Source organism: Suncus etruscus, chromosome 8 (assembly GCF_024139225.1).
Source record: "Suncus etruscus isolate mSunEtr1 chromosome 8, mSunEtr1.pri.cur, whole genome shotgun sequence".
Classification (NCBI taxonomy): domain Eukaryota; kingdom Metazoa; phylum Chordata; class Mammalia; order Eulipotyphla; family Soricidae; genus Suncus; species Suncus etruscus.
The window spans coordinates 64,426,454-64,439,394 of NC_064855.1; the positions used below are offsets into that span (position 1 = coordinate 64,426,454).

General features: G+C 38.2%; 1 protein-coding gene across 1 annotated transcript in view; it reads left to right on the forward strand.

Moving 5' to 3' along the window:
• The window catches only part of WDFY2 (WD repeat and FYVE domain containing 2), a 236,699-nt gene that overhangs the window by 119,655 nt on the left and 104,103 nt on the right, over positions 1–12,941 (forward strand). Inside the window, exon 3 of the mRNA XM_049778481.1 lies at positions 595–668. Within this exon, the coding sequence (XP_049634438.1) occupies positions 595–668 (74 nt within the window). The remainder of the gene's footprint in view (positions 1–594; positions 669–12,941) is intronic.

Consider the following 12,941-nt stretch of genomic DNA (forward strand, 5'->3'; position numbering starts at 1 on the left):
TAGGGGTGGACCACCTCCCCCCCAAAACACTTAAAATCCCACAAACAACCAAAATAATGATGCTGATGCTGTGTTCTGTTCTTTAGATTAACTCTTAGTATGAGACAAATAGTCCAAAGGCTTCTATTCATGGGAACAGGTATATAAGTCAGGACCTGGAAACTGATTAGCAAGCACTTTTGATTCCCAAGCATGCATTAATTTACATAAGATCAGTTGTACTGATTTCTGTCAGTCAAGGTTCTAAATCAATTTTTAGTCAAAATGTAGATGAGCAATAGAGAGAACATTTGGAAAAGGGATAATAAGATTTTTCATTTGTATTGGATACTAAAAGGACATTTGAGACAAAGCTCCTTGGAACTTGTCCTGTTTGATAATTAATATCTTGTTAGAGTCATTAAAGGATAACTAAAAAATGAGGGGTTGGCTGTAAAATTACTGCTTTTATTTTTTGATAAATAGGAGTTAAATGATTGATTTTTTAGAAAGTAGTGTGAACAAAAAATAGCTGCAAACTTTTAGCTATTAGCACTCCTGAATCAATGAGAGTCATTGTTTTGTTAATTTCATCAACATATTCATTTCTTTCAGCTCCATGTTCATGCATGTCTTTTAACCCGGAAACAAGAAGACTGTCCATAGGTCTAGACAATGGTACAATCTCAGTAAGTACACATAAATTAGATTTCCAGTTAAAATTCTTGCCTTCCTATATAGTATGTATGTATGCATTGTGGTATGAAATAACTTATTAGTATTTTTCAAATTGAAAAATTCATTTTTTTTCTCAAAATTAAAGTGGAAATCACAGTATGGCAGATTGTGGTAAGATGTAGAAAAGATGGTTATTAGTCTCAAAAGATTCAACTTGCTGATGTACCCTATGGCTAAAAAAGGGCCATTATAAAACCAGTGACTGAACTTAATGGATCTGTGTGTTTGAGCAATGTGTTATGTGAACAGCATTGATCAGATGCTTGACTGTGGTGTCAGCTGCTACCCTACACAAGTGACAGAACATGAGTAAAATGTCTTCTCAGAATTGCATATCTGATCATGTCTTTAATACAGAATATGTCCCTTTCCCTTATTTGATTGGTTAAACTATTATTAGAACAAAGAAGAGTTAAAGCAAGAAAATGAATCTTTATTTCACTTTATTTTGCTGAATAAAAAATCATTTAATATGCTGGTTTTAATTTTTTAATATTTTGGCCACATGTGGTGGCACTTGAGGTTACTTCTGACTCGGTGCTCAGAAATTGCACCTGGCAGGCTCAGGGGACCATATGGGATGCCAGGGATATAACCTGGGTCTGGCCCAGGTTGGCTTCATGCAAGGCAAACACCCTACAGCTCTAAAATGTTAAGTATTTTTTTAAATCACTTATGTAGTTATAAAAGGAAAGAAAACCTATATAGGCCATTTTTCTAAATATTTGGTCACAAAATAAGAGGAGGCTTGCACATTGGAAATGTGGCACAGCAAGTAAGCAGCCAGTTTGGAGAATTTATTTGCTTTGAAAAAGAATGGTGAATTGTTTAGTAGTAAGAAAAAGCAGTTTTTGGGGTGGAGATTGGGCTAACTTTTTCTTCTTCCCATTAAATGGCAAAATGGCTTACCATTTTGCAATGAGGTTGAGATATAATTTTTTAAAATAAGTTTTTATTTAACAGCTTCACTTATAGTCTACCAGATTTTTAAGTTATATTTAAAATTTTAAATTTAGGTAACAGGTATTTTTTTTTAATTTAATTTAATTTTTTTTGCCAAACCTGGTGGTGCTAAGGAATTACCCTGGTAATGAGGTTCTTTCAGGGTATGGTATTGGCAACGCAACAAGGTCAGGAAGGAAGTGGAAAGATTGATCTGGGATAGCTCATTGGGGATGGGCTATAAAATGTAGTTTAAAGATGGGTTACAGTTTGATGAACTAACGATAAGTTAAGATATTTCAGTCAAAACGTATAATATAGGGGGAAATGAAAGTAAGAAAGTACCAGAAATGCTTAGAGAGAAAAGAGTCAGGGAAGTGAATTAATGGACTGCAAAGTATAAAAGGTAGTTGAATTTTGATAATGGATAATTAGTATTATGTAAAAGAACTGGATCCCTGTCTGGAACTATATCCTTCCTTGTAATGGCTCCACTAAGGGAAGACTTTCTAAGATATTTAAGGTGATGACTGATGAAGAAATGCCAACATAGTAATGAAAGAATTTCCATTTAACTAATTTTCAACAACCATCACTGAATAATGGCATCATCATTGAGATGTATCTATATTTTTTAAATACTTTTTATTGAAACCAGTGTGAATTACAAGCCTTTCACAGTTATATTTAAGATACATAGATAGTGAAGTGATTCAGGGCAATTTTCACCACAGTGTTTACCTCCCTTTGCCCCTGTTCCCAGCATGCATTTCATATCTCCACCCTTAGCCCCATGGATTGCTAATGTAACAGGTCCCTTTTGTATATAGCTTGGTGTAGTTTTGGTCTCTTGATTCTATTGTCATTGACTTTGGGTTGGGTATTTAGGTCTGATCATTTTTTATTTCCACTCAGTGTTCATGGGACTGCTTGCCCCTGTTACCATCCACTTTTTTTCTTCCTTCCTCTTTCCTTCATTTTATGAGGCAGAACAAGATATGATTCATGTTTTATGGTTCTGTTAAAAAAAATAGGATGGAGGAGCCCCTGTCTAGAAACTATGAATATGAATTTAAAAGCAAGATAATACAAAGCTATAGTCATTGAAACAGAATGGTATTGGAATGAAGACAGACCCTCAGATCAGTGGAATAGACTAGAGTATTCAGAAAATACTCCCCAGACATACAATCAATTAATCTTTGATAAAGAGGCAATAAATGCAAAACGGAACAAGGAAAGCCTCTTCAACAAGTGGTGTTGGGACAACTGTTCAGCCACTTACAATAAAACGAACTCAGATCTCCATCTAACACCCTGCACAAAGATCAAATGCAAATGGATTAAAGACCTTGATATCAGACCTGAAATCATAAGGTATATAGAACAACACATAGGTAAAACACTCTTTGACATTGAGACTAAAGGTATCTTTAAGGAAGAAACAGCACTCTCCAAACAAGTTGAAACAGAGATACACAGATGGGGCTATATTAAGCTGAGAAGTCTCTGCACCTCAAAGGAAATAGTGACTAGGATGCAAAGACCACCCCCAGAATGGGAGAAACTGTTCACCCAATACCCATCAGCTAAGGGGCTAATATTAATATCTAAGATATACAAGGTACTGACAGAACTTAAGAAAAAAAAACATCTAACCCATCGAAAAATAGGAAGAAAAAATGAACAGACACATCCTCAAAGAAGAAATACAAATGGCCAAAACACATGAAAAAAAAAATGCTCCACATCACTAATCATCAGGGAGATGCAAATCAAAACAACGGTGAGGTACCATCTCACACCACAGAGACTGGCACACATCACAAAGAACAAGAACAATCAGTGCTGGTGGGGCTGTGGAAAGAAAGGAACTCTTAAAACTGCTGGTGGGAATGCCATCTAGTCCAGCCCTTATGGAAAACAATATGGAGGTTCCTCAAAAGACTGGAAATTGAGATCTCACATGATTCAGCTATACCACTGCTAGGAATATACCCTAGGAACACAAAAATACAATACAAAAATCCCTTCCTCACACCTATATTCATTGCAGCACTATTTACAATAGCCAGATTTTGGAAACAACCAAGATGCTCTTCAACAGATGAATGGCTAAAGAAACTGTGGTACATATACACAGTGGAATATTATGCAGCTGTCAGGAGGTTAAGTCATGAAATTTTCCTATACGTGGATGTACAGGGTGTTTAAAGATATTATAAAAAAAAAAAGAATTTGTTTTGAAGCATAAAAATAAAAAGTGACCCTTTTCAATGAGTGTGTTTGGAGCCTGTATTTGTTCCCATGACAGTATGCTTCAAGGGCAGAGAAACCCTGTACCTCTTAGGCCAATAGAATTCTGTTTGTAATTTCCCCAATACTTACTGTGCCTATGCCAAAAACACAAAACGAAACAAAACCTTGCCACACCAGCCCTTCTCCCTTCATTTTTTTTTCCATTTTCTTCTCTTTCCTCTCTTTTTTTCTTTTTCTTTTCTTCTTCTTTTAAATTATTTTTATTCTTGTATTTTCTTTCATTCTCATGGTTATTATATGATGGTGCTTGTTTTTAGTAGCTGGGTGCTTTTTTTTGGTAGTTGCTAGTTTTTTTTTGTTTTTTGTTTTGTTTTTATTTTTTCCCTTTCTTCTTTTAAATTGATATTTATAACCTCTAGATGGAATCCTCCCAGTTTTTTTTTTTTTCGGTTTTCCCCAACAGAACCACATAACTTGAATGATCTTGTTCTGCCTCATGAATTGAGGGGGAAAAAATGGAGGGTACCAGTACCAAACAATCTTATGAACATTTAGTAGAAATAAAAAATGATCAGACTCAAACACCAAACCCAAAGTCACTGACAACAAAATAGATAACCAATCTACAACAAGCTAGACACAGAGGGAACCACTTATGCTAGCAGCCTGGGGGGCAAAGAAGGGGATATAGGATGCATACTGGGAACAGGGGTGGAGGGAGGACAACTTTGGTGGTGGGATTGTTCCTAATTCAGTGTCACTATGTGCCTAAAATATTACTGTGAAAGATTCGTAATTCACTTTGGTCACAATAAAAATTATTTTTTAAAAAAGTGGCCCTTTCAGAAGGCTGCTTTTTTTAAGGGAGGGGAATGTAGATTTTATATGAGAGGAATTATATGTTTTTCAAATAAAAGGAAAAATTCACCTGTAAGCATCCACTAGAAGGAAATCTACAAACCATCAGTATTTCTGTCATCTGAAACCAGAATCTTAAACTCCAAATGTTTTATTGTGTTCAAATGATCAGATATTGTAGAATGTGTAATAGTTTTCCTGCATTGGTATGAGAGCAAAATGAGTCATTGCCAGTTGCTGTATATCAATATCTGGATTGTTTCTTTTCCAGAGCTGCCACAAGAAATTCTATAAACTGGGAGGCTTAATAGAACAGAATTTGCTTTCTTGCAGTTTGGGGGACTATAAGTCCTAAATAAAAATTGAGGGGGCCATATTCTTTTAGGGGACTTCTCTTTTGGAGTAGGTGATTCTTTGCCTTTGTTCTAGCTCCTAGGAGTTGTTAAAAATCTCTGGCATTCCTTGGCCTGTAAAGTGTTCTTCCAACTGGGCCTCTATCTTAATTTTACCCTTCACTTTTATTCACAGGGTCTGTTTGGAAGGCTTCCAGCCTTTTGACTCGGGGCTCTTTCTGTTAATCTACTATAAATCTCATTTTAACTAGTTACATCTGCAAAGACCTTCTTTCCAATATGGTGGAACCCTGAGGTTCCAGGTAGACATTAATGTTGAAAAAGATATTATTTAATTCCTTACACTTCATAATGTTATATCTATATTTTTCTGAGTTTCTATTACTATTAAGAAACAGTTTTGTGAACGTATAATATGATGCCTTTAGAATAAGGTGTCCAAAGGTATTAAAAGAATGATTTAAAATTCCCTAGGGGAAAATAAAAATATTAGAATTGTAAAAGGGGAGCTCGCAGTTGGACCCAGCAGAGCACACATGCCAGGAAAGCCATCCCTCTTTTTATCTGGTATGTCAGGGTTGCTGGTCAGACAGCGGGCCACAGATCTCCTGGAATGAACACTTGGTCCAGGAGACTGGGACTCCCCACGCCAGGCGGGTCTTCATGGCCGGCCCTGGCAACTCGGGCCCTGGTGGGCGGGCAGAGGAGGGAAACCCCTCTCCTATGCATATTGGACCCCCTGTTTTGTTTGCTAGTAATACTATTTTTCAAAACTTTTTAAAGCATTATCCAAAAACGTTCCTGATCCTAGACTTTTCCTAGGAATAGAATCAGGATGCCCAAGATTTTGATAAAACACTCAAATTGACCTTTATTGTCTAGTCTTTTATGTGTTGCCTCTCCCCTCACCCCTGTGTCTCTCCTACCTCCTCATACCCAAACCCTGAACCATTATCTTCCCCTTATTCAACCCTCCTTATCCTCAGTTACTAATTGGGTAGACGCCAAGACTGACCTTCTGCCCCAACACCACCATCCAGCTCCTCAAAGACACCCTCTCGGTCCCCAGCTCATGCCTCTACAAATAACTGCAACCAACACGCCTGTTGACCCATGCTTGGTGGCCCCTCATGCCCCATCAAACTATGGACTGTTGCATGATACCGGAACCAGCTTCATCAAAACCCCTATTTCAAGGACAATATAGGGTTCCGTAATGCTGCAAAACATGTCTCAAACTCAACTATCACCTGTTGTCTTCAAATACCCTTGTTTTTTTTTTCTTTTTAAAACATAAAAGGGTCACATGTATCTCTTTTGTATATCTCAGATGTATTCCCTTAACATCTATAACTCTTTTCGAATATCCTCATATAGTGACAATTTTGCCCACTAGATTAGTTATTTGATTGTTTGATTTTCCCCCTGTGTGATCTGTTTTATAAGCAATACTGGTATAAGAGTAACTCTGTATAGATTTTACGTTTATACCAAGTTACGGGAAATGTTGGACTTTATTCTTCGGCCCCCAGATGCACCAACAATATCTTGTGGCATTGCTTCTCTTTTGCATAGGCACATTAAAATGGGAAAATAATATACATGCAAACAAGTTCTTATCTAATAGAGATGGGAACCAAATTTGATAATGTAATTAGGCCTTTTACCCTGAACATTGGCATAATGATTTGGCTCAGGCCTCAGAAGAATGGGCATCACCCACACACACCTGAACAATGGATACCATCTATGGAAACAACCACAATTATCTATAACATTACCAGGATCCAAGCTTCTATCAGAGAGAACCTACCACTGCTTTGGCATTGACTTACTCCAAAGAGTGCTCCCAACACCCAGACGACTCAGCAACAGTCTGCATGCAGGGCAGATCACTCCGCATTTAATGATATGCTGAAACTAGAGGATGCTCCACATCAGCCTGACATCAATGAAAGAAATGCACAGAATCCAGAGTCTTTAAATATGAGTCTGATACCAACAATAGCTAAAGTGTGAAAAAGTTTCACCGGGACCTTGAGAATGACTGGAGTTGGATAGACTGGTATGCCTGGAACCCAGAGTCTGTCTTATGCCAATAAACTTCTGGGATGAGGCCTTTTTGTAATCAGGTCAAGGATTTTTTTTTTCATTTTCTCCATTTTTCTGGACCTATGCAAATATTGGCGATTGCCACTATCATACCTTTACTATATTTTTTTTTACTCTTATCCTTTAAGGAAAAAAATACAACTTACTGAACTTAAAAACAAATTACTGTAGTAGAATGCCTGTCTTGAATACAGGCAGGGGATGGGAAGGGGAGAGGGGGAGGGGGTAATGTTGCACTGGAGAAGGGGGGTGTTCTGGTTAGGACTGTAACCCAAATATGATCATGTTGCTTAAATAAAAATATATATTTAAAAAAAAAAGAATTGTAAAAGGGACCAAAAGGCTAGAGACATGGAACACATGCTTTGTCAGTAGTCTAGGTTCAATCCTGGTGGCACATAGGGTCCTGTGAACACAACCAGGAGCGACCCCTGAGTACTTAGTTGATCCTGGAATAGCCCCACCAGACTCTTGCATCTACTACCACTTTCCTCAGAATTATATTATATTTTGGATAGGTTGTTATAATGTTAGTTAAGTGTTCTCTGACACCTGGATACGTTTTCTTATTGTATTAGCTTCCTTTCTTCCCATCACCAGTCTGGCCTAAATGCAAGAATCTAATCCTCATATGGTAACTTGATTGGAAGCTTCTGTTATTCCATCTATCTAACTCCTCCCGCCCTTCTTCCCTTCCTTTCTTTCTTTCTTCCAATCTTTTTTTTGCAGGGCACACCCAGGGGTGTCGAAGGCTTCTTCTGACTGTGCTTAGAAATCACTCCTAGTGGGACCGGGGGTACTGAATAGGGTGTCAGGAATCTAACCTATGCAAGAAAAGTGCCCTACCTGCTATACTCTCTCTTCAGCCCTCATTTTCTTAATGTGCTAAAAAGGTTAAAAATAGAATCTGAGGAAATTCAAGTGTTTAATGTAACATAGTGTTTTGGGTGAGTTGTTTATTGCTGCGGATTATAATAAGCCTACAGGGACTGAACCCAAATGGTGAAGTCATGTTCTACAGTGATGACAAGTAAGCTATGAATAAAACACTTAGGTTATATCCAGGTTGAGTTTCATGTCCAGTCACTCTTGATTGAAAGTATTTGAAAATCTTCACCTTGGTCAACTCAGAAATAGCACACATCCACTTGTCAGGTAGCTTGATGCATTCTACATTTTATATTTCACAAAGAATTGATGTTGCTTCTGGAATTTCCATACTTTCTAGGTTTTTTAGTGGAATCTCATACATGAATAATTGCTAATGATGAGGTCAACAGAGGGAGGACTTGAACAAAACCTCAAGAAGTTTTAGGTTTAAAGAAATGTGAACTTGGAACCTTTTTGAATCTCTAGAGCCAACTTTTAAGCTGTTACACAACTTCACTATTTTCTGTATTAGTTGTGACACTCTAATTCTACTTCAGAAGACCTCTGTTTTGGAGTTAATTCAAATCATGGCATTCAATTTACTAGATTTATTTATTTATTTATTTATTTATTTATTTATTTATTTATTTATTTATTTATTTATTTATTTATTTATTGGGATTTGGGGACATGCCTGTTAATGCTTGAGGGTTGTTCTGTGCTTGAGAATTGTTCCCTGCTCAGAGAACCATGTGGTGCTGGGGAGTGAACCAGAGTCTACTGGGTACAAGGCAATCTTAATCCTTTTGCAACTCTTATCTCTGGCCCAAGGAGTTTCTTTTAAAGATTGTTAAGTATTTATTCCCCTTAGCTTGTACTAGGTTACAATAAACCTAAATATGTATACATATCTAATGTATATGTATATATACATATATACATTTTCTTTGCATAGAAAACAGTCTCAAAGATTTTTACAGCTACTGAGGTGACAGTTTTTTTTACTGTTTATTCATATAAAATAAGTAATAGAAGATGGTTTTGTCCAAGAAAATGCCTGTTTAGGGAGTTATTATGCCTTCAGTGTTTATGTACATCATTGACCTTAGACTCTCTCAAAGGCAATCCTGGTTCTTCAATAATGTCATTGGATACATTTCATCTACCTCTATGGCAATTTTGAATTTTTGAAGGCTCTCTTGACACAAGCTTTAAACTAATATAGAGAACCAGTACTTGGGGGCCAGAGTGATAGCACAGTGGTAGGACATTTGCTTTGCATGTGGCCAACCTGGAATGGACCCGGGTTTGATCCCCAGCATCCTATATGGTCCCCCAAGCCTGCCAGGAGTGAATTCTGAGTGCATCACCAGGAGTAACCCCTGAGCGCTGCTGGGTGTGGCCCAAAAACTAAGTGAGAGAGAGAGAGAGAGAGAGAGAGAGAGAGAGAGAGAGAGAGAGAGAGAGAGAGAGAGAGAGAGAGAGAGGCAGAGAGACAGAGAAAGAGAGACAGAGAGAGGCAGAGAGAGACAGAGACAGAGAGAGACAGAGAGACAGAGACAGAGAGAGACTGAGAGACAGAGAGAGACAGAGAGAGAACCAGTATCTGAGGGTATACCCATATTGCTCATAACTCTGGTGCTCAGGAGATCCAGTAGATTTTAGTCTACACATAGCAGACAGTAACCATGTCTGTGTGAGCAGCAATGAGTCATCTGCCACAAAGGATGATTTTAGAGAGACATTTTAGAAAGTGGCCACATCTCTTGGTCATGTCGAGAGTGAGCTCTGGTGCTGGAGAGATAGCACAGCTGTAAGTTGTTTTGCCTTGTATGTGCCAACACAGCACAGACCCTGGTTCGAATCCCAGCATCACATATGATCCCCTGAGCCTGCCAGGAGCGATTTCTGAGTGTAGAGGCAGGAGTAACCCCTGAATACTGAGGGGTGTGTGATACCCCTCCCAAAAACAATGAGTGGAGCTCTGCTTCAGAAAGGCAGTGGATGAGAACTGATTAGTGTATTGTATTCCAGGTTTGTTGCCCTTTGTTTAATACCTTTGTAATCTCTCATTACCCTGAATTCTTCTGATTGAAACACTTCAGTTCCTGTTTAAAACACTCCAAGTTTCCTTTTATTAATAAAATCCTAAATATCACATGATATAATTTTTCATTCTGTCATCATACTTCTCAAAAGTTTTCTATATTTCTTTATTTCCTTGCCTTTCCTTTTATAATTACTCAGAGCACTTAAATATGACTTCCAATACCAACAATCTGTCTAAACAGCTCTAATTTTAGGTCATAAAAGAGCTCCATTTGGATTTGTCCAACAAAAAAGATAAAATCTTGATCGACCTCCCTGCTGCATTTAGCTTGTTCTTTTTTTTCTTCCTGAAATAAAATTTTTTTATATGCACCCATGATACATGACTCTCCTGGTTTTCCTGTTTCCTGGTCCTTTATTGTCTGTTTCTATAATAGGCTGTGTCCTGAGCACTTTAAAATCTGATGGAATTTGTCATCGTTGTTGTTGTCATCGTCATCTGTTGTTTAAATATAAAATATATTAGTCCTGCTGTGGTGGGAGAGGCCTTTCTTGCTTGGCCTGGCACCTGCAGCCTCTTTGCCTGGCGGGTCTGCAGGTTTTAGGATAACGGCGGAGAAATGATCCACAGGCATCAGTTGAAGTTTCAGGAGAAATCCAGCTTTATTACAAGGTCCTACCCGCCATGTGTATATTCCTCACATGGCTTCTAAGCTAAGCAGCCTCTTTCCTGTTCTTCTCCATCCTAGTTGCATATGCTTTCTCCCTCTCCCCCCAGACAACTCATTAATTACCAATTGAAGACCTCTCCCAGCTGTTGGTGTGGCTGACCACTCAGGTAAGATTAGCATATAGAATTGGGTGAGGGGTAACATTTCTGGGTTCTTTGTCTTAAAAAAATTGAGAAAAGGTTACAAAGCTTTTGTTTTCCTCAAACTGGAACTCTAAAATAACCGAATGCATCAAAGTTTAAAGTGTACAATTAAAATATCAGCCTTTTCCATAAACATTAGAACTATTCTGCAAATACACTTGTAGTTTGAAATTCTTAACACTATTTCACCAAGCACCTTTTTAAGTCTAGAACATCCTAGTTCCTTTCCAGTTCTCATCATCGTCTTCTCCTCCTCCTCCTTTTCCTCTCCCCCACTCCCCTCCCCCTCCCTTTGCCCCTTTCCCTTCTCTTCTTTCTCTTCCTTGCCCTCCTCCACCTCTCACTCCTCCCTCTTTCTCTTTATTTATTTGTTTATTTATTTATGGTTTTGGACTCACTCTAACGATGCTCAGGGTTACTCTTGGCTCTGCACCCAGGAATTCTTGTGGCACTAATTGAGACCAATTGGGATGCTGGGGATTGAACCTATTCATGCAAGGCAAATGCCCTTGCCTGCTATGCAGTGACTCTGGCTCCTCCAACTTTCTTCTTAATATTTCTTGTTGATACCTCTAAGGAATTCCTCATAGTTACCAGATACCAGTCACATCATGCTTTTCCTTGCAGACGTGGTTTCTAAGTTTGACTTATTTTAGTAGCTGTAGACTTTGCATACTTCATTGAATGGCTAGGTTGTGTAAACTCTTTTTTCCTTTCCTGTTTAGTCTGTCAAAGTTATCAATTGCTAATTTTTATTCCCCCAGTAATTCTCTGCTTCTGCTTGTCTTTATCATAATTTTCATACCATCATTACCCACCACCATTACCCTGCTCCATCATCTCCTTCTTGGCTTTCTCAGTTTACCACCCTGATTGGTTATCTCATATCCACTCAGCTTCCTTTAGTCTATTTTCCATATTAGAGGTAGAAGAAACTTTTCAAAATACAACCATATCATGTCATATCCATTTCTAAATAACTCAGTGACTATTTTTGGCTTGTAGGACACTAGTTAAAATACTTAATATAGTGGACAGAGAGATAGCACAGCTGTAGGGCGTTTGCCTTGCATGTGGCTGACCTGGGAGGGACTTAGTTCAATTCCCAGCATCCTATGTGGTGCCCCAGCGTACCAGGGGCAATTTCTGAGTGTAGAGCTAGGAGTAACCTCTGAGTGCTGCCAGGTGTGGCCCAGTAACATCAATTAATCAATAATAAAGTTAAAAAATTAATATAGCCAGAGGAACCTGCTGGTTCTGCTGTGTTCACCACAGCCTTTGTTTAAATAACTTCTGTCTTCTTGATATTTCAGCTTTCATGGCCCCTTTTCAATCCCTTGTGCTTGGATGAACTATCTTTCTCTCTTCAGCTATTTAATTCTCACCATTAGACCACAGTTAATTTTTTACTTCCTTGAGGAAGTCTTCTTTCATCTAACAGTTCATGTCTCTGGATTATATGCTTGTCATACTGAGTACCCTTTCTCTGAATTGTCAGAGGTGCCATTTGTGTAGTTACTTGATTAATGCATATATTTAGCATAAGATGTACAAGGCATCAGCTGTGTCTGCTTGAATCTTTGTTATATCTGATAACCAGTAAGTGCTTCTGAACTGTAAATGCTTGTGAATAGGAATGAACAAAATGAACAAAAGGAATGAACCAGCATATCAAGTTTATCAATGTTATTCTTTTCAAAGAAGCAACTCATGCGCGCGCGTGTGTGTGTGAGTGTGTGTGTGTGTGTGCGCGTGTGTGTGTGAGTGTGTGTGTGTGTGTGCGTGTGTGTGTGTGTGTGTAACCTTGTTGGGTGAATCTCTTGAAGACTGTTGATATTTTCTTGCTGGACAGAGCTCTTTGTCATTGTTTATATATGGCTTTGTCTCTTTACCTTTTATAGTTGAAA